Source organism: Amblyomma mixtum, chromosome 10 (assembly GCF_055824585.1).
Source record: "Amblyomma mixtum isolate Tamu chromosome 10, ASM5582458v1, whole genome shotgun sequence".
Taxonomy (NCBI): Eukaryota; Metazoa; Arthropoda; class Arachnida; order Ixodida; family Ixodidae; genus Amblyomma; species Amblyomma mixtum.
The window spans coordinates 40,301,708-40,324,399 of record NC_143021.1 but is presented as its reverse complement, the minus strand read 5'-3'; the positions used below and the strand labels follow the sequence as shown (position 1 = coordinate 40,324,399).

At 45.5% G+C, this 22,692-nt stretch overlaps 1 protein-coding gene across 1 annotated transcript in view; it reads right to left on the bottom strand.

Moving 5' to 3' along the window:
* The window catches only part of LOC149325638 (endothelin-converting enzyme 2-like), a 226,290-nt gene that overhangs the window by 20,636 nt on the left and 182,962 nt on the right, over positions 1–22,692 (bottom strand). Inside the window, exons 9-15 of the mRNA XM_089562709.1 lie at positions 21,986–22,060; positions 21,463–21,578; positions 21,258–21,316; positions 20,931–20,982; positions 12,281–12,348; positions 11,739–11,842; positions 11,033–11,098 (exon numbers count right to left, since the gene is read on the bottom strand). Coding sequence (XP_089418835.1) covers positions 11,033–11,098; positions 11,739–11,842; positions 12,281–12,348; positions 20,931–20,982; positions 21,258–21,316; positions 21,463–21,578; positions 21,986–22,060 — 540 coding nt within the window. The remainder of the gene's footprint in view (positions 1–11,032; positions 11,099–11,738; positions 11,843–12,280; positions 12,349–20,930; positions 20,983–21,257; positions 21,317–21,462; positions 21,579–21,985; positions 22,061–22,692) is intronic.

Genomic DNA, 22,692 nt, shown 5'->3' with positions numbered 1-22,692 from the left:
AATAACAAACATCAACGAAGTACACATGTAAATGCACAAGTCATGCACTGCAAAACATCTAATGTGTACTTGACGCATGTACATTGCGCAAAGATATAATGCCCTGCTTGGGCAGGGCATATATGCCCATTTTCTCCTCTTGATTTCGACTATGATGTCGGCATATGAGTACATTTTTTCCTCTTGATTTTAACTAGGATGTCACGAACCCGTGCTTGCTCCCTAACACACTCTGCCCTCTTCCTGTCCAATAATGTTACGCCTACCATTTTTCTTTCCATCGCTCGCTGCGGAACCAGTGCCCAAGGCGGCAGTCAGACCTGTGACACAGCGGAGGGTGCTAAGAATCGCTGGCTCCGGACAGGCCGCCATTGGAAACTGAACCTGGCAGCGTTTAACGCTAGGATCTTATCCAGTGGGGCTAGCTTAGCAGTGCTGTCGGAGGAATTAGAGGGTATTAATTGGGATACGTCACAGGGCTCAGTGAGGTTAGGGGGACAGATGAGGTGTATACAGTACTGAAGTACTACTGTAGAAGTAGGCGGTAGGATGGTTCGATAGGATACTGGGAAGCTATCTCAGGAGACTAAAGATAATAATAATAATAATCTTTATTCAGCATAATCTGAACATACAAAGAAACGGAAGCACCAAAGCCACAAGTGGGCTTGTGCGGCGACAACCGGCAGCCGCGGCAATCTTCGCGCTACATCAGAGCTCCATCAGAGGCGAAAGAAAATTAAAAGACGTAAACATGAAGAACACAAAAATTTTGGCACGGAAAGAATGAAAAAGCACTGATAAGATTTTAGTACATGTTAAAGATTCTCTAACGCTTGAACAGCAACACGCAGTTTTTTGTGGGTGGTTAAAGAAAATAAATCATCCGGTAATTCGTTAAAGATAGCTGGCACATAATATTTTCTGATCTGATTAAGAAGCGATCTTATTAAGAAACACCAAAGCATGAGGACGTCTAACTCCACAGACAGAATAGAACTCCTATACCTGTAGAATTTAATAAATAAGTGCAAGGTAGCCGACATCAGGAAGTTTAACATGGAGAACATCGAGCATGCTCTAAAGAGCAGAGGTACCCTAAAAACAGTGAAGAGAAAGCTAACTAGGCATAGGTAAAAACCAGATGCATGCGATAAGAGACAAAGAGGGCAATGTCATTAGCAATATGGATAAGATAGTTAAAATAGCTGAAGAGTTCTACCCAAATCTATACAGTAGCGACTGCAATCATCAAGTTACTGAGAGAGGCAGTAGAGCACAGCAATGGGAAATCCCGCCAGCAACAAAGGAGGAAGTAAAGAAAGCTTTAGGAGCAATGCAAAGGGGGAAAGAAGCTGGTGAGGATCAGATAACAGGAGATTTGTTGAAGGATGGAGGAGAGATTGTGCTCGAAAAACTAGACACCCTGTATACGCAATGCCTTGTGACCTCGAGCGTACCTAGAGCTTGGAAAAACGCTAACATTATCTTAATTCATAAGAAAGGAGACCTCAAGAACTTGCAGAATTACAGACTGATGAGCTTATTGTCTGTTGCCTACAAGATATTTACTCAGGTAATATAAGGGTCAGGCCAACCTTAGACTTCAATCAACCAAATGATCAGGCAAGCTTTCATAAAGGATACTCGACAATGGACCATATTCACGCTATCAATCAGGTGATAGAGAAATGCGCAGAATATAACCAGCCCCTATATATGCGTTCATTGATTACGAGAAAGCATTGGACTTAGTGGAAACCTCAGCAGTCATGCAGGCATTGCGGAATCAAGGCGTGGAAGAGTGTTATGTGAAAATATTGGAAGATATTTATAATGATTGCACAGCTACCATAGTTCTCCTCAAAGTCAGCAATAAAATTCCAATAAAGAAAGGCGTCAGGCAGGGAGACACGATCTTGCCTCTTTACAGGAGGTATTTCGGGGACTAAGAGAGAGAGAGGTTCTTTAATGAAGAGCAGAGAGTTTAGCCGGCGTTTAAAAATGCTACTCTGCGCAGGGAGGGGAATTTGGGAGATAAAGCCAGAAGGAGAGCAGTGTGGAAGAGGTAAAAAAAGAAAAAAAAGAAGATAAAATGCGGCCATGAAATGGGTACTAAGGATGCTCCATAACTACAGGGCAAACGACAGGACAGAGATGAAGAAGGGACACCACACAGCGCTGTGTGGTGTCCCTTCTTCATCTCTGTCCTGTCGTTTGCGCTGTAGTTATGGATCATCGAAAACACCAACTCACCCAACAAATGCTTACTAAGGATGCAATGGCGAGTATTGATGTAACCTATGGAATGATGGAGTGCATAGTCCGTCAAATGGACTGACGAAGTTCACTGCATGAAGAATGCATGAAGGTAACGTACAAGTGAATTTAAAGCTTATCGAGATGTCCAATGCCTTTTAAATATGTGAATAGAAAGTTCATAAGGGACCTACAACTTTGTCCATTGTTAGGGGCACTGGGCAGAGCTTCTGCATGCAATGTTCATAGTACGCACGCTCGTTAGCATGCGCAGGGCACTCAAGCAGGATATGTTTCACAGTTTCTATCGAGGCACAGTTGTCACAATGCGGACTGTTCATTTGTCTAAAACGGTATCGTAAGCAGTTTGTATATGCAGCATTCAGACGAAGTCGATGATAAAGTGTTTCCAGATGTCGAGGAATTCTGGGTGAGAGTCTTGATCTAAGATGTGGGTCGATTGAGTGAAGAAATTGGTACTGATGTGTCGGCAAACTCCAAAGCCGATACGTTTCTTCGGAAGCAAAACTTTTAGCCATTTGGGACGCATCAGATTTCGTGAAGAAAGTTAGAATGTATCTCTGATGTTGATGGCACTTACGGGCCGCTTCATCTGCTTTTTCATTAGCCTGAATGCCACAGTGAGCAGTGGCACAGTGAGCGGAATTCGGTTAACTCGGACATTTTTCCCAGTCCCGTGAGATCCGGGTTAATGAGGTTTTACTGTAGTCTACAGTTGGGAGCCCTAATCAAAAGAGAAATGCAGCAAAGTCAAAAAGACAAACAAATAGCGCTAATAGCAGCCGACATAGAGAAAGCAATCGAGAAACGCCCCATGGAAAAGTGGGATTATAATAAGTTATACTAACTACTCATCAGTACAAAACTGAAACAAGTAAAAGGAGTAAACCGCTGGAGTGGAAAGAGGAAGCCACGAAGCTGGTGGAATATGGAAATTAAGGAGGCCATCGAACAACGATGGGCGGCTTCAAGGGAGCACATAAAAGCAAAGAGGGCACAGTAATCCGAAGAGGAGATAGGCGAAAGATGGACAAAAGAAGTTCAGGTCCTCGTCCGAGCAAAATTAAAACAGTCCTCTGATAAATCCAATACACTGTAGCGCAGCACAAGACGAGGACACAAGAGACGAACACCACGAGCGCTAACGTCCAACAAATTTTATTCTCCTGAAGCACCACATTTATACGCCAGAAAACAGTAATCACATGTGCGAACAGTATCAGTTCCTTAGAAAAACTAGCTCTTTATCTGAGAGGAGAATGGAAGGTGTGCTTACACATGCACATCCTGACCTATTTATCTTTTCGGCTTCAATGATTTCGCGCGTTACCCTTTCTCTGCTTTTTCCTATTACGACACTTTTATCAAAGAAAGGCTACAGGTTTTCGACTTGCATGCGAGAATGTGGTCAACTAGTGATCCGCCTTGCCCATTTCTGACGTTGCGAGCGTGTTCCATTAGGCGCTCGTTCAGACATCTCCCCGTCTGGCCGATATAGTGTTTCCCGCATGACAAGGAAATTTGATACTCAACACCTTCATCGCACGTGACGCAGGGCTCTTGGTGCCTAGTTGCGCATCCGCACGCTTTGTTGGTGTTGGTTTTTCCCAGTTTGCACAACGTTGCAAGTTTTTTCGGCACCGAGAACACGACGGTTGCATTCGCTCGTTGACCAATTCTTTTCGAACTGTGGGAAATCTTGTGTAGATATGGTAATACAACAAGGTTTTTCCGTTCACGAGGTGGGCAGCTAACAGGTGGGCAGCTAAGGTATTTCAATATTTATACAGAAAGAGCGTTGACTCGCAATGGCGGAAAAGAACTAGGAAACTAACCAGTAAGTATGCCAGAAAGAGCACGGAGAAAGAAAGAGCATTAAACAACAGATTACAAACGTGGAAGTTCAAAATTGGATTAATTCAATGGAAAAGAAGCATAGTGAAGAACTGTATCGGTACTGGAAAAGGCAGAGCAGGAAAGAACTTTTCTATGATAACTCAAGAGGCAGTGCCCTACTCTTTGAAGCTAGGCCAGGGTGCCTTAGAACGCGCAGCTACAGAAAGAAATTTAATGAAGATGATGACACATGTGCTGTGTGTGTAGATCTGTAGAAACAATTGAACACCTCATACTGAAATGTGATGGTGTCCAACCGGATGTTGATGCAGGCACAGTCACTCTTCCTGAGGCCCTATAGAGTTTAGAGATAACAATGGTCTTGCAAATAAATCTGCGGTGGAAGTTAGCAAAAAGCGATTGGAAGATTGCTGGCTGAAAAGCAGAGAGGTGACATAAGGTTAGAAGTGTAGTAAACCATAGTGAAAGAAAATGGCGAATTTTAATGAGAATTTAGAACACTGCTGAACAAAAATAGAGAAATAAAAAGCTGAACATGGTGGCAATTGCCTCGTTTCAAAGGGGGCGCTCCTATCCATCCATCCATCGGCGCTGCACTTTTAGGCCTGTGAAGTGGTGCACGTGCGTTTGTTGTGTGCGATGGTGGTGGTCTGTGTGTGCATGTGTGAACAGCAGTTTCAACAGTTGTCTCCGCCAGCCAAAAAAATTGGCTGTGGCTTAGCTGAGGTTAAGCCTGGATAAGCGAAAAGCTCTCGCTGCATTTCAGCCAACTCCCAGGCTACCACTTCTGGATCGGTGTGTCTGCGCCGTCCGACTGTTGCTTCTTCTTCTCCTTCCATGGCGAGTGTCTGCGCCTGTTCTGTGGGCAAGCGCGCCTTGTATGGGCGGCAGTGGCGGCAAGAGGCTCATACAGTGCGCCCCTTACACGCAGGTTTGTGCGAGCTTCTTCTTCTTCTTTCTTTTTTTCTGCTGCCACTGCTGCCAATTTGTGATTTTGTTCCTGAACCATGGTGTCTAAAGAAATAGCTGCATTGGTTGACGAAGTGAAACGTGAGCTACGAGCGGAGTTAAAAGATTTTAAGGAGAGCTTTGAAAGAGAACTTAGGAAGGAAATGAGAGAAATAAAACAGAGTTTAAGCTTTATGAGTGCGGAATACGAGGAAATTAAAGCTGAAAACAAGGAGCTGAAAGTTGCTAATACTAAACTAGAGACGATGTGTGAAGAACTAGCTCGTAAGGTGAAAACGCACGAGGATAGGATCCTTGGAGTAGAGCAATATTCTCGAATCAAGAACGTGGAAATAAAGGGCATTCCACGCAAAGCGGAAGAGAACCTTCACGAACTGGCCGCAAAAATTGGTGACAAAGTTAATGTACCTGTGCTTCCTGCAGACATTGAAGTCATTCACCGCGTGCCGATCATGAACTCTGACAAGACAAACATAATCGTTCAGTTCGCCCGTAGGCAACTGCGAGACAGCCTTCTGGAAAAGTGTCGACGTCTGAGGCTAAACTGCTCTGACCTCGGTTTCGAAACAGAAGAGCTGGTGTTCGTGAATGAACATCTTTGCCCAGAATTGAAACGGCTCCTGGGCCTCGCAACGGCGCGCAAACGTGAAGCACATTGGAAGTATGTGTGGGTGCGTAATAGCAAAATTTACGCTCGAGAAAATGACCAACTTTCGTCAATCAGGATTACCAGCTCAGCTGACGTAGATAAGATTGTAAGTTCCTCCTGAAGCTTTCTTTTCTTTGTCTTGTGTACCAAAGTCGCCAGCGACGCGACCTACAACAGAGTGAACTGTAAAACGCACCTAGCTGTTTTACTCCTGACCTTTTATCTGACACCAACTTCGACTCTTGATAAGCATTGTCAGTGCTGTGCCCGTTCTTCCCATTTTCAATTGTACGTGTATACTTGCGACCACTCGTTTTACGTTATCAAGCCAAGCAAACAATGTGCATTTTTTGATACATGCATTGACACTGGAGCCTTTGTTCTTTGCACCGAAATAAGCGCTGTAGTACTTTCCGGATCCCACCGGCGGCAGGTGGTTGTTTTTTCTTCTGCTTTTCTAATCAGTTATCTTTAAGCGATAACATATTCAGCAATATTCTTACTTGATCAACACCACAAAATAAATAACTTTAAAAAAAAAATCCCCTGTGCCCCTTGGTTTCTGTGGCTGTTGGCTTCTGTCACTTTTTCTTCCCAGTACATCATGCTTTCCAACGTTGCCACACACTGTCCCGAGATTACCATACATGTGTTCATAAGATGCCCGAACTCCAGTCATGTATCAATGTATCCACCTCATTGCTTAAAGAATTGCAATGATTAAGCAACAAGATTTCATCTACCCCGGGGTTGGTAAGCACATCAGTTTTTTTCACTGCAACATGCAGTCAGCGAAGAATAAGCACGACGAACTGATAGCCTTTCTATCAGCTTTATCTTTTAGGTTCCACGTCCTGATGATGACAGAAACCTGGTATACATCCGAGTTTCTTCCTAAACAGGCAGAATAGACGCGGTGGTGGTGTGGCGATGCTGATTGAAAATTCCCACTCAGCAAGCATATTTCCAGCGTTTAGTATTTCGTGTGTAAACTATGAAGCCTTGTCGGTGCACTGTGGAAATAGTTTGTTCGTTGTTCTTTATCGTCCTCCAAATGGCAACGAAGGCAGCTTCTTCCAATTTATGGAAAAACTTTCAAGTTATGCCAATGAAAACAAACTGGCACTTGTTATAGGAGGTGATCTGAACATCAATATACTACAGCAAGGAAGCCCATCTAGTGAATTATTGTTGTTACTGGAATCAAATAACTTCAGAAATGTCATTACCGAACCGACACGTATTACAACAGACTCTGAGAGCCTCATTGGCATGTTCATTACTCAATGCTACGTAGATACAGAGTGTGGTGTTATAGAGACTTCTCTCAGCGACCATTTACCGATATACATGTTCTGGAAAACAAACTGCACCAAAAAAACACTGGCCGCTTCAGACACTTTCTTGATACAAGATATAACCCCAAATACTCTTGACAAATTTAAGTACGAGCTTTCTATGGCTGACTGGGCATCGGTATACGATTGCAACTGCGTAAATGACGCTTACAGGAAGTTTATGTCAATTTTCACTGACATATACTCAAAGTCTTTTCCCCTGAAAAGAATAAAAAAGTGCAAAAAGATACGTAAGCCATGGATTACGCACGAGTGCCTTGAAATGATACGCAAGAAAACCCACATGTACGCCAAATTTATCAAATCTAGAAAAAAAGAAGACCTGGTTCAGTTTAAAAAATTTAGAAATACTGTCACGAACGTTCTCCGAAATGCCAAGCGTGCGTACTTCAACAATCTGTTCGCAAGAGCTCACATTGCTCATGCTGACGAATTGTGGAGCACGTTAAACCTGCTCTTAAATCGAAGTAAATCCAGCAAACCAATTCTAGAAATACAGTGCGACGGCAATACTCTTACAGGAAAGCCTCTAGCAGATGCCTTTAATTCCTATTTCGTTAACCTAGCAGATAGCAAACATAATATGTCCTACCTTCCGTACTTATGCACCTCCAACAAAGACAGCGCTTTCTTCTCTCCAACGACATATAGTGAAATTTGCGCAGCGTTTCTCGGATTAAAAAACAGTAAAGCTAGAGACATTGACGGTCTCAAAATAAAACCAGTGAAGTTCGTTTTAGAACACATTTTGTCGGTTCTTGCCGACATTTTTAACCTATCCATGACATCCGGCATATTTCCAGAAGACATGAAGCGTGCAAAGGTCGTAGTGATATACAAATCAGGTGATAAGAACAACTTTTCAAATTATAGGCCAATTTCGGTCCTCCCTGCCTTTTCCAAAGGACTAGAAAAAATTATTTGCACTAGAATGAATTCCTTTTGCGAAAAACACAGTTTAATATCCCCATGCCGGTTTGGTTTTCGAAAAGGAATGTCGACCGAACTTGCTTTATTAACACAAAAGGAAATCATAATAAAATCTTTAGAAGCAAAGGAGCTAATTATTGGTATTTTTGTAGACTTCTCAAAAGCCTTTGACTCTTTGAATCACGAAACACTTTTAGTGAAACTAGAACACTATGGTTTTCGGAGAGTATCAATAAATCTCCTGAAATCTTATCTCACAAACAGGCAACAATCCGTCGTAATAAATGAGGACTATTCTACTCCGGAATTCCTGAAAGCCAGTGTTCCACAAGGTAGTGTCTTAGGACCTTTGTTATTCAATTTATATATAAATGATATTGTAAACATCACAGACCATGCTTCCTTCATTATCTATGCAGACGACACGAGCGTATTTATAAGGTCTGACAGCCTTGACGATCTTCATGATGCAGCCAATGACACCCTTGAGGCGTTACACCATTGGAGCCAAGCAAACTCATTGCATATTAACACTAAAAAGACTAAGGCAATCCTTTTTACTGTGGCCCAAAAACACATAAGTTGCAGATTTGACCTCTATATTGGGCCAGACAAGATTGCACTTGTACCAGAGACTAAGGTGCTCGGTGTCACATTTAATGAACATTTGGTATGGAACTCGCATGTGAACTATGTGCTTGCTAATTTGGCGGAAGTAGTTGGAGCACTGTGTAACTGCCGTCATGTCTTACCTGCAAGGCTTAAACTTCAGGTATATAATTGCCTTTTTTTCATACCAAATAGACTACTGCTCTTTAGTTTGGAGTACAACATCGAAGGTAAATATTAATAGAATCCACATATTACAGAAAAAAGCTCTCCGGCAAGTTGCGGGAGTTTCTTGGGACGCACCATCAATGCCTCTTTTTCAAGCGTACAACGTTTTACCGTTCACTAACTTGTACAGCTACCGACTGATAACGCGATATAAGACATGCCTGAAATTCAATAATAAGGCATATCTATCACTGTTTAATTTGAAACGGCCTCCTGACGTGCAATATTCTCTTCGGAACCAGGAATCATGGTTGGTTCCGTTTTCTAGGACGAGTCAGGGGTGGAACAGCATTGAAAATCGTATAAGCAGGCTTCTAAATGAGTTAATCTCAAAAAATGTAAATGTATACAGCATGAAACCGGCCGAACTTAAGACGTATCTGTTGAATTTTTAATAAATGTGTCTGCAACTGATCACTCCTCAAGGTCAAAATAACTAAATCTTTGCAGTAGTTCTTTTGTGTACCTAATTTCGTTTTGATTGTGGTAATTATGTCATGTTATTTCAGTCCTTAGTGATGCTTTTTGTTGCACTGTACGCCAGCAATTTGTAAGGGCGCAGGGGCCCTGTCAAGCTGTCTTCTGACAAGCTTTTTTGTCCCTGTGCCCTGCATTTCTTTGTATGAAGTGCAAAATAAATCTTTGATTTGATTTGATTTGATATACCCCTCCTTTCAAATGGGCACGGCTGCGGCGAAAGGTCAAACGGTGGTGAGGAGGAGAAGTGGCGGTGCACATGTGCAGTATCGTGCGGAGAAAGGTCAGTCAACGGAGTCAGCGCGTGGCGGCGACGACGGCTGCGGCGGCAGCAGCGGCCACCTGCACTCCACGTGATGTCACTCGGTTTTGGCAAATCTGTAGTGTGGCTCACGCGAAGCGCGGTGTTGACGAGCCTAGTGAAGCTTCAAAAACGAAGATTTTTGTCACTGCAAGAGAAGGCTGCCATCATTGCCCGGCCATGATTGAGCACTGCTTCAAGGCTTCGCCCAGCAGACATCACACGCGCGGATTCGGAGTCACCAAATGAAAACGTGCACAAAGACACACTTCACAATGGCTGTGCTGCCAGCGCAGTGCCGTCATCGCTGGCCAACGCATGGGGTGCGCTTTGTGCCGTCGACAACCACGTTGTTCCAGAGGGCCTCAGTGTTGATCGTTTCATTCGCGCTGATGACGACGCTCATAAAGAAATGACCGATGAAGCTATCATTGGCAGCGTGTGCAAAACCGAGGACCAAGGTCCAAAACATGAAGGGAAGGTGAGCCCAAAGAATGTGCTGGACGCCTTTGACACGATCTGGTCGTTTTTAGGTGCACACGACAATGACGTGGCAATTTACCACCTCTTGCAATGTGAAAATAAAATTAGGAAGTTGCTGCAAGGCAACGCTCGGCAAACCAAGCTAACCGACTTTTGGCAATAAATTTTCTTTTTGCGGGCTGTTTACTATCTTTTGTGTCTCATTTTCGCGTCAACGAAATTCTCACGAAAGCGAACTTTTTTGCTGTCCACGGCGATTTCATTATTGTGGGTTTCGACTGGACATATTTACAGAGTACTTTTTTTTTCTTGACATGTAGTAACCTGATGCCTGTAGGTGTGGGGTAAATCTACACTGAAAAATCTGAATCATATAAGCAGATGTCCTGCAGAAAAGAGTGCTTCGTGGTATGGCAGGTGTTGATTCCCATCAACATACCACCAATCTCTTCATTAAACATACTGTTTCCATCCAGAATATACACTGATTTTTTCTGGCATAAAGATATAAACATGGGTGAGAAGGAATTTTCTGCTCACCCGACCCCTCTAGTAGGGCGTCAGAGCACACACAGCGATCAACTCTGGGAAATTCCTTTTCTGTGTTTAAAATTTGCCCTGCTCCACCTTCATGTGCAAGGAATTGACGCTGGCTGAAGGCTTTCCTTGTGGTGCAACATTGACAGTAAACCACGTATATCACTGTACATCCACTGTCTATGAACAGGGAGCTCCTCCTCAGGCAGACAACTCCACTTCAGGGCCAAAGGGGGGCCACCAAATCAGCCAGACGAATGGCAGCTGAAATGTTACTCAACGATGCTTTCTGCCACCATGTGACGACTCTCATTCACAGCTGAAGTGCAACGATGTGCAGTGAGAACCACTCACCCTGAAGGCAGCTGTCAAGCCAGCCAGGTCGGCCAGGGCCTCGCCAGCCACCAGCAGCCCGTTCACCTGCGCACACACCCCCTGAGTCTCCTGCAGCACAACCAAGCGGTTCCACGCAGGCAGCACAACTTGTTCTCCCCGACAGACATGCTTCACTCAATGTGGGAGCCCCATTCACATCGACCCACCACACAGTCTGGCATACGCTGCAGCCAGTCTTGCTTCCCCAACCCTACTCAGGCTCAGTGACAATGTCGCTACAATATCACTGGCTCTTGCTTACCTCTAGTGTGAAAAATAAAAAATAAATTGCACTAGTAGCATCCCTGTCTTCATGATGCGGATTCTCTCCAAACTGTGCGTCCATCTGTCTAGCGTTCCCCATTTACGTGAGACAGTTTCAAACGCCAAGCAGCCACTTCTGTCTTTTATACCACCACTGAGTGTGGAAACAAGCGTCCTGTACATGCTGACCCCAGAAGCAGCCCTCCGTTCGACAGGTTTGCTTCCATCATTACTGGTGCTGCGTTGAAAATAAATGCGAGGGGGGTGTGCCACTGAGGCAACTGCAGAGCATCCAGTGTGCAGTGGCAAATATGCATGTCTGTACAATGCAGTGCAGCCCATGGCTTGGCCCCTGATATACAGGTGCAGTGGACCCCTACTGCCTCGAGGAGCCCTCCCCACCAAAGGGGCGTGTCCTCACCGGGAGGGTCCTGTCCAGGGTCGGGTAGCTGTGGGCCAGGCAGCGCAGGGTCTCCTGCAGGCTGGCACGCGTCACATTGTCCCGAAAGAGGCCCTCATCGGCATCTGCAGTAGACGCGCCCATTCGCAGGAGGAGGGTGTCACAGTGAACTGTCGAGCAAATTCCTTCGCAAATGAACGGCAAACAACTGCCGTATCAATTTTCTGGCTGAAAAGTGAACATGAACTCGGTGTGAATGAGACCACATGCTTTCCAATTACTAATACAGATTGTTGCATGGTGAACATTATTTGAGTAACACGAGTGGTTCTGCCTAAAGAGAGTGCTGCAATGACACTGAGGTATATATAATAATGGTGGAAGAAAACTGAGATTCAAAATTCCACTCAGTTGAGGATGAGAGTGGCACCCCGCATCTCTTCTGTGAGCCTCTGCACACCACGTGACACACACGATACTTTGCCCACATGACTCTGAATCAAAAGTGCCCCTGCTAGACTAGCTGAACATGAGAGTGTTGTTTAGGAGCGGCCACCGCTCACCTCCCTGGTCGAGGCACTCGAACATGAGGCGCCCCACGAGGCTCCCAAAGGACCCGTACTGGAGGGCCCTGCACATCATTGCAACAGGCAGAACTCTCAACACACAAAATGCGCACTGCTATTCATACAGGCACGCAAAAAGTGTGGCACTGTGAGCTAATTTCAAGTGCCCTCTAAACAGATGGAGAGAAAAGACCACACGAAACTAGCTGCTAATTACCGACAGCACGTATGCCGGGAGTCTCAAACACAGGCCACCGCATGGAGCTGTGGCATGCACAAAATTTCGGCCCGTGTTCCAGAAGCATTCACGAATCGGCTTCACCACCAGACTTGCTTTCCAACAAAAAAATAAAATAAATTTCTCTGTGGAAACCTACGTGAACTTTGGACAGACGTCAGCTGCAAGTGGCTCCGCACAACCCTGCCCCCCTTCCTTCGTCCCCCCAAGTCTGCATTTTTTCTTTCGAGGATGGGTGCCCCTGTGAAGGCTGTGCCTGGTTCTTACTGGTATACTCACCTATGGGGAGGCTAATGGAAAGGAAAATGATAGCTGCAACATAAATATAGACACAGGAGGTTAGCGTGGGTCAGGGAACAAATACAGGTTGAAATCAAGAAGAAGAAATGGGTTTGGGCATGCAATGCAAAGGCAAGGTAACTAATGGTCTGTAAGAGTAATACACTGGTCACCAAGAGAAGGCAAGCGTAGCAGGCGGCGGCAGAAAGTTAGGTGGGCGGATGAGATTAAGGAGGTTTGCGGGGATACGGTTGGCACAGGTCAGGGTGGAGTGGAGAGGTAAGAAGGCCTTTGTCCTGCACTCAGGAGGAGGAGGATGATGATGACAGCGATAGTAACCATTGTACCTTAATTGTACCATTTCAATAGCTGTCACCCAGCCATCCTGAAGCGGCAGCCGTCCAGAGTTTACGCTGAAGATGGCATGTGCCGCTTTCTTTTCCACGATTACGGGAGAGTGTGGTCTGGGGATGAGGCCTTGTGGTTTATTGTGGTTGTAGAACAAGCTTTGCAGAGAAGCTGACTTGGAGTATCTTGTTCCAGACACTGACGATCTCACAACAGCCAATGGCTCACTGTCAGCAGCCAGCCATACTTTGGTGGGAAAACTGAAGCTTCCTGCTTTGCGTTTATTCCTGACCGTGAGTCACTAATTAACTTTGGCAAGATGGACTGCAGTTGAGCTAGTGGGTACATCACTGCGGGCGGTACAGCGCAAGGTGGACAAAAGGGCACAGCACCCTCAGCACACGGTGCAAACTGCAACTCACATTTCACTTGGCACAATTTTTTATTTTTTCTCATCCTTTGTTTCTGTTCTCGGGCTCTTCTAACTTGGCTTTACATTACACGGATTGTAATGTTAACAATTCCATAAGCACTTTCTTCTGGGCGAGTTGGTTCATAACAGCAATTAAAGGAATGAAATTGCGCAAAGGGATTGAAGAAGAAAACGAAAGAGACGCGAGGACAGGACAGAGCGCAAACTTCCAACTAGTTTTTATTTCTGAAACACCAGCTGCTTATATGCCAAATGTGAAATCAGTTATCACAGGCATAACAGGTAAACCAGCAAAAAACAACTGCCAAGCCAGGAGGAACACCGCCCCTGTCTCAAAGACCCCTGTGCCGGAAGAAAAGAACAAGGCGAGGCCAAGCCTACAAACACACACATGCACAAGCACACGCAAAACGTATCTCACAGCAAGGCCGGGTCACATATAAAACCATAACAACAGCAAAAAAAAGACAAAAAGGCACACCTAAAGTCAATAAAACCAGCCAAAAGGCTACACAGATGAGGTGGTTTCCTAGGTAAAAAACCGCATCAGTCGTAAAAACAAATGCATTCAAATTTTAAACAGGCAATGCGGCAGGTCACACATGTCCTTCTAAAAAGGTTATTTCTTTGGTTAGAAGTGTCAACAAGGTTGAACTAACACATCCTTCACCAGATTTTTCTATTAGAAAGGACTCTATTATTTCCCTCTGCATTTTGGTTTTGGCACGTGCAAGGATAGTGGTGCCCCCATACACAAGTTTGCCTTTGTGAGACACTATTTGGTCATACATGTTGCCACTCTTGTGGTTTTCCAATAAGGGAGTAATTACTCATTGGCATCCACCCGGGCGCAGCCATACGGTAGTTTTCCACATTCCGCCTGTGTTCAATGATTCAATCATTGACACATCTACCCGTCTGTCCAATGTATGTGCACCCACAAGTGAGAGGCAGACTGCACACGACGTTGGTGGAGCATTCGATGAACCCATGCTTCTTTTCACATTCACCACGCTTTTTGCCCAGCACTGTGCAGATGCTTGCGAGCTTGGTAGGCGCAGAGAAGAGCACCTTGACGTCATTCCTGTTGCCAGTCTTCTTCAGGTTATGGGAAATTTTCTGCAGATAAGGAATCACTTGAACCTGCTGTCCTGGCCAAGGCACACTTGAGGCTTTCTTGCTGCCATTCTTCTGTGCTTTTTGCAGTAGACTTGCTCTGACACTGTTTATGACAGCAGACCCTGCTTTTTCTACACGACTAATCTGGTGTAGACAGCTGTCCTCCATGCAGTGTGAACAGCTTCTGGTGAGTGCGCCTTGAAGAACACCGGTAATGATTCCACATTTGATGAGCTTCGAATGGGTGCTTTGATAATCCAAGAGGCTTTTCTTTTAAAGGAAGCAACAGCGCGACGAAACACGGACACACGTAGAAATGACACACACACGAGCGCTCGTGTGTGTGTCATTTCTACGTGTGTCCGTGTTTCGTCGCGCTGTTTGTTCCTTCAAATGCATTACCAACTAGCCCGGAACCTTGCTCTTCTGAGGCTTTTCTTGCTGCGTGGATTATACTTGCAGCAAGGGCAGCAACCGGATTCACTGAAGGTGATTAATAAGTCGAGGAACTGAATCCCTTGATTCTGTCGCATCTCCCGGGTAAACTTTAGGCTCATTGCTTCGGCATCTACAATACTGGATACGAGAGCATCCAAGTCATGGCCAGGCACCACTTGTAGTATGAGTCATCGACATACCTCAGGGCTTTCACAACACAAGACGGTCGGAGATTCGCTCGTCCATGGCGGACAGGTAGATGTCACAAGCACGGGTGCCACAGGGAATCCTACGCAGATCCCTTCTTTTTGGACAGAGTATTTCTTGTTGAAAAATACAGCCGTTGACTTGAGGTAGCGCTCTAGGACGGTGATGAAGTTATTGGTGCTTACACCTGAGGAGCTCTGGAAGCTGATTTCGTTGGTGTGCTCAACCTTCTGCCGTATGGTTCCTAGGAGCTACCCTTGCGGGACAGAGTACATCCACAGAAAAGGCTGTATTAGCTGAAGTGAGGCTTTTGAGAGCTTCTACTGCTTCGTTAGTACTTCTCACCAAGAAGGGATCCTCCAGCGGCAGGCACTTCAGCTGCTGTCGCAGAAACTTGCTCACTGCGGCCTGTCATGTGCCCTTTTCCGACACAATTGTCCTCAGTAGGGCATTCCGGCTTGTGTGTTTTGCCTGAAAAGAGCACTTCTAAGAAATTGTTATTCGGTTTTTCGGCGGCTGTTTTTCCCTTTCCAGGGAAAGATCTTGCAGCCAATGTATTCCTTCTTGCTTGGCAGTTGTTTTTTGCTGGTTGAGTGCACATGTGTTTTACCTGTTATGCCTGTGATAACTGATTTCACATTTGGCATATAAGCAGCTGGTGTTTCAGAAATAAAAACTAGTTGGAAGTTTGCGCTCTGTCCTGTCCTCGCGTCTCTTTCGTTTTCTTCTTCAATCCCTTTGCGCAATTTCATTCCTTTAAATTAACAGTTATAGTTCCTCAATTAAAAAAACTTAAGTTCTGTAACGCTATAAAGATCAGCTAACAAGAGCAGTCTTCAAGACATATCATCTGGGATCTGGATCCACATACGACATTGAACATAAAGAAGATTAAAAGACTGAAGGAAGATTTGTGTTCTCCAAATTTTCCAAATCTGACACACCCTCCGAAATAATGCAGGCTCATGGTATCCCCCCCTTGGAGGAAAAGTGCCCGTTTACATTTTCTTTCCCTGTTGCTCAGCCGTAAGTTGGGACGTATTCCCTCAACCCACAAGAAGCAGGCGACACTACCACACTAGCCTGATAGCACCTTACTTTGCACACACAAATCTGTTGACATTTTCTTTCTTTCCCCACACAATTGTGGACTGGAACTCTCTGTCCCCAACGGACCAACACTGACTTATGTGACATGAGCCACGCTCTGCACATGAATGCATGTGTTTTTTTTCCCTCTCTTTTTGTGAACTGCAAGTTGCCATGTGATTATTCTGACTTACTCTTTCTGTACAGTGCCTGTCTTGCTTGGACTTAAACATCGTCTGCAGTATGTACATAAATAAATAAATAAATAAATAAATATTCACAACAAAAGCAGAACTTGCGTGAGCACTCCTTCTGTTCTTATCCATGACTGCAAAATTATGTACTTGGGTTCTTATCAGTAATGCATTCGGTGTATTGTTGAGGAAGCGCATACGCTCCTGGTTGTAGATTGAATGTATTTCATCCATGTCTTTTCCAATAAACTTTCAGCAGTTAGTAAGTGCTCGTCCATGTTGTATGTTTTGTGGTGCCCCACCCGTAATTAACTTTCCTTTCATACGAGGTATTGAGGTGGTAATGAAAGCCATTGGAAGGTGCCTCTTCCAGTAGCGGAGGGCACAATTTTTCTGCAAAGTGACCCACTTCCTGGGGAGCTCCAGCAATACCTCAATTTAATGAAGTCTGTAAAGGTGGCAGCTTACTTCGTAATACTGAAAGTTTGCTACATCCAAATTCGTCTCCTAGCATTCCCTAAAAACATGCCGTGAATAACTCACGAGAAAAAACTTTGTTTCCGATTGAAGTGGTCCTCTACTTCTGCCCTTTCTCCACCAGCAGCAACATATGTTGCCAGCTCGCGAGCCGCCTCAGTGCGTCTGTCTCGGGCGTCTCTTCTTAAGTTGTGGTTCTGCTCTCACCAGCCTCTTGCCACGAGCACTCTGCTAGCAACACTGGCACGTTCCGCTCTCCTTCCTTTCTCCAAATCGGCGAGAGCCAATCACCAACCACTCAAATCAAATCAGGCCCAGCCCGTTCCTTCGGTGCAAGCACATCGTCCGAGTGAGAAGCGAGGTACAGCTGACGGGTGTTCCTCACCCGCCAGCCCTTTTTTTACCAGGCTTTGGGCATCTGTAAGCACGATAAACGCAGCTCGGTACGTCGCATTCGGCGCCGATTTTGGGCTGACCTGGCTGCAGGCTGCGCAGACCCGCACTACCCAGCTGGCACGCCCGGTGTGCTGACAGCCTGCACTGCATCTTGCACCCAGAAGCAGCAAGACAGTGAACTCTGTGTCTGGTGCAGTGAACTTCATTCACTCAGAGCGCTCAGCCACCGCCTCTCTGTTACAAGAGGCAGAGTGCAACAGAAGGAAGACCTCATGGACGTGTGCCGGTTGAGCCATGAAAAAGTGCTCAAGCGATCTTTTTGACCTCAGAGAGGAAACTGACAGCTTCCTGAAGGAACAAAACAAAGCATCGCTGACCAGCAATGGCTTCGTTCCCTTGTATTTCTTACAGATATGTATTTTAACCCAAACATCTTTGGTGGAAAACCACAGGGAAAACAAAAAATCATAACGAAATTGAGCGAGGACATCCGTGAATTTCAGATCAAATTACTACTCTGGCAGCAGTAGATAAAAGCAAACAAGCTGAACCAATTTCCATCTCTCAAATCATCGTGGCACACCACAGGAATTAATCTTGCAATCGCAGATTTGCTTTACAATCTCGAGAAAGAATTTTAAATGTAGTTTCAAGACATCTGCAGCCTCTACAGAGAGAAATTTTCTTCACCCGTTGCTGCACGAGTCAACGATGTTGAGCCCAAGTTGCAAATGTAGCTCATTGAATTCAAAGCGAGCACCACCACACGACAGAAGTTTGAGGATGTAGGTGTCCTGGAGTCTGATATTTTTTGGACACTGCCGTGTTCAGGAGCACATACATTTTTTCCAACTCTGCGGTACCAAGGTGCAAGAATCATTGCCGTGTTCGTGAGCACATACCTATGCAAGCACCGATTCTCTCTCATCATCAGCCTGACTACGCCCACTGCAGGGCAAAGGCCTCCCCCCTTACCTCTCCAATTAACCCTGTCCCTTGCCAGTTGCGGCCACCGCATTCCCGCAAACTTGTTAATTTCATCCGCCCCCCTAATTATCTGCTGCCCCCTGCTATGCTTGCCTTCTCTTGGAATCCACTCCCTTAGGGACCAGCGGTTATCTTGCCTGCGCATTACGTGCCCCCTGCCCAAGCCCACTTCTTCCTCTTGATTTGGACTAGGATGTCATTAACCCTCACCCACTCTGCCCTCTTAGCGTTACGCCGATAATTTTCTCTCTACTGAAAGTGAACACATCTGCTCGGCATTCAAGAATGACAGACCTCAGATCCACCATGTGAATCAACCTGCGCACAAGACTTAGCGCTGGATGTTGCTTCCCTTGTCGACACAAGCATTGTCAAACCTCAGGCAAGCAGCATGCTTAAAGTGATTTAAAAAAAGTTGGAGATCACTGCGGCGATCCGCACTGGGAGAATTGACGCCTCCTCGGCCCTCATCACCTCTCTTCATCATTTTCTTTTTGTTTGTTAATTAATTTAACTACTGAATTAGCATAATTATATTATGCTTTAGCTAAAGATCGATTTTTACACCCTCATTATACCTTCTTTTATCTGGCGCCATGGTTGCTTTTCCATCCACTTACTATATCCCCGTCCAGCCTATTCAACCATCCAATGGTTTTTACTGATAATTAAGTAACTAATTAGTCTATGTCAATAAAGCTTTTCTATTTGATTAATTATCACTCATCAAATACATTTAAAGTGATTTCAAATTTTATTTTCACTTCTTTGCCTATTTTTCCACTATATTGCCATCCTTGGCTGTTTTCCTGTCCACCCAGTATATCGACGTCCGCGCTATTTAGACGTTTTTCCACATTTTTGGCTCTAATTAATTAACTAATCATCCTATCGATATAATGTTTTTTGTGCAGCATCCTCGCACCGTCCTCCATCAGTCACAACCATTCGTTTGATGCTGCCTCTTCTGAGAATGTCACCACTGCTGCGGAGGACGAGTTTTGGTGGCAGGACCTAGCCTAGAACTGCTTTCGCATTAACAGGACCCCTTCTTGATTTGGGCAGTTACCCATTGTTGTTTCTTTCATTTAACATACTACAGGGTCAGCGAACACACAACTCCATCCGTTATTTTCAGGCTCCTGGCAGGCGGCAGCGAGAATTTTCTGTCAATGAGCTCCGTACAGGTAAATGAGTCGGAGAGCCCTTATGTATGCAAATAATGGAACATTCATTATTTAAAAAAGGTGTATGAAAGTTTATTTTCCAAAGCAATAAAAATATACTTCATTTTCTACACACACACACACACACACACAAAAGCAAAGTTATATGTCAACGACGTCAAGCAAGAAGATCTTGACATCCATATGCGAAGGTGTGCTGGGAAACTGCGCTAGACTGGTACCACTAAGAGCAGCCCCAAGCTCACTGCTGCTGCTACAGTGCATACTGATGCTACATCATCTCTTCGTGTAAAACCGTCTGGGTTTGTTCTGTGCTCACAGTACATGGGGAGACAAAGTCTTAAGAGCGGGCGGCATCGCTTCCAGCTTCCAAGGTCCACAGACGCTCTTTGCAAAACCTGCCACACCACCACTGCTGAGGTAACACGACAGAGGCAGTGGGTCCAAAAGATACCAGCAGGAGAATAGGCCTCACAGATGGAAAAATGCCTTCTTGCGAACACTGATCTCAGTTTGATGCTGCTTTACTTGCAGCTGTTTGAAAAAACAAAAGGAGACTCCTTCCAGTGCAGCTGCTATTTCAGCACTGTGGTGAGGGGCACTCTGACAGCACACTGGGTGCAATGCCTAGTAGAATGTAAACTTGGGTCACTGAGGGGGGTTAGTTGACGTTTCGGAACCGCTACGGGTTCCCTGTACACAATGAATAACCCTCAGCTACTTCCCTTGCTTCTGTTGATAGTGCTCGGCGTGGATTGGATTATCCAATTGACGCTGAGCACTGTCAACAGAACCAAGAGAAATCTTCACCCGGCTTCAACAGAAGCAAGGGAAGTAGCCGAGGGTTATTCATTGTGTACAGGGAACCGCTACGGGTTCCCTGTACACAATGAATAACCCTCGGCTACTTCCCTTGCTTCTGTTGATAGTGCTCGGCGTGGATTGGATTATCCAATTGACGCTGGGCACTGTCAACAGAACCAAGAGAAATCTTCACCCGGCTTTCGCAAAATCATTACGTCGACTGGTCAAAGCTACATAAGCTGCATCTTAATCGGCCGGTTATTCATGGTGAACAAGGCACCCGTAGCGGTTCCGAAAAGTCAACTAACCCCCCTTTTTGACGTGGTCAGTGACCCAAATTTACATTCTGCTATGCCCCTACCTGACCGTCAAACCCTGGACTACATGGGTGCAGTGCCATGGGCTCCCAGCACAGACGGAGGAGAATGATGAGGAAGGGTGCAAAACTCACGGGTGTTCCCCCAGGGAGAAGATGGGGTTCTGCAGGGCAGCCAAGGGAACCACTGCAACAGTCGACAGACATCATTACGCTTCGGGGCAAACCACGCCACAGCTGAGCCCAAGGTGCATCCAAATGCAGCCAAAAGGATATTTTCTGGGCAATCCATTCCACATGTGCTGTGCAAACAAGGCTGCAGACCTAACCTGAGCTCACAAGACAATCACCTCTTCATGTCGTGTTGTTTTTGTCTGCGATTAATTATTACGGAAAGCTTTGGAGAGGAATCAAGGTGTGATGATCCTTACGATGTGTGCCTTGAACGAGAGAGAGGCTCACCCACAGTGTTGAGTTCTCGGTTGTAGATGGGCCGCGTGTCAACTGCTGAGATTGTCCAGCTGCACACGACAGAGGCAGCACATGAGACTGTGGCCACAGGGGTCACAATCCTAACCACCACCACAGGGAAGGGGCCCTTCTGTCTAGCCCTCGACTGAAGCCCCTCGTTAAACCCCGTGAGGAAGCAGCCGGGGAGGAAACTCACGCCTGGTCTTCAGCCAGATCAGCAGCCCGGTCGTTGAGCAGGCGGGCCTTCTGTCGCCCCAGGAAACGTTCGGCCTCAAACACGTTCTCCAGGTGCGAGCCCAGCTTGATGATGAGCTGCAGACCCCCACACCCCCCGCAACTTCAGACTAAAGCCACCATTTTCAATGCTGTCGACATGGGAGAAGTAGCTAGCAGGCCTCACCATGGGTGCTGCAGCATTGCTGCCCTGAGGCACGCACCAACAACATGCTCCCATGGACAGCAAGAGCGGCTACCTCTTCAGCGCAAAACATGTGACCAGTGAGCAACATAAATTGTGGGGAAATACTTTCAATACCTCTCAAGCAATGGCTGAAATTCAAGTAGCCAGTTATACACGATTTACTAATGAAACTTTGTGATATACTTTTTCACTGCAAATGATGCCCACCACTTGCAAACATATTTTTGGCAAAAGCAAAAATGGTGAAGCCATTTGCACAGCTGCAGTGGCAGTGCAGCACTGTTTGCATGGCACTCACGTCCCGGTAGAAGTGGTCCAGCTCTTTTGGCCGGTCCTTGAACGCATAGCCCACCCGGAATTCCACGCTGGACAGCTGCACGGAAAGCACCCACACTGAGCACAGGGGTTAAGATATTCCAGTGACAATAACTGGCCCTTCTGGCCTCAAGAAGAAGAAGCTGGGAAACAGTGGAACAAAGACAAAAGTAGTAGTAGACAACACAGATGAAAAGCGCTGACTCACAACTAATTTTTTAGTCAGAATATATTACTATCTACGTAGCTTTCTCAATAAAAAATTAGTTGCGAGTCAGCGCTTTTCATCTTCTGCATGTTCCCACAACGAACCATTGCACCCTCATGTTGCTAGTTCTGTTTTGTGCAAGTACTTTTTATTATTTTAGCATGTGGGCGTCATGGCTTAGTAAGGTGTGGGTTTGGTAATCCATGCTTGACATAAAGCGGTCAGAAAGTGAAGATGACAGACCAGTGCTAGTTCCACTAAAATTTTATTCGAAAGAATGCTCAGAATATATAGGGACAAGTTAAGCAAACAAACAAAGGCTTACAAGACAGGACCACAAAACCAAAGTCTTGCCGTTAGTGCAGACACCAAATCTCTACCAAATTTGTCAACTTTTTCATTTATTCCATTGGCATTAACATTTTCTAAAACTATTTTTTCTAAAGCAGCTTCTGCTCTAAAACGCTGCCAGTGTGCTAAAT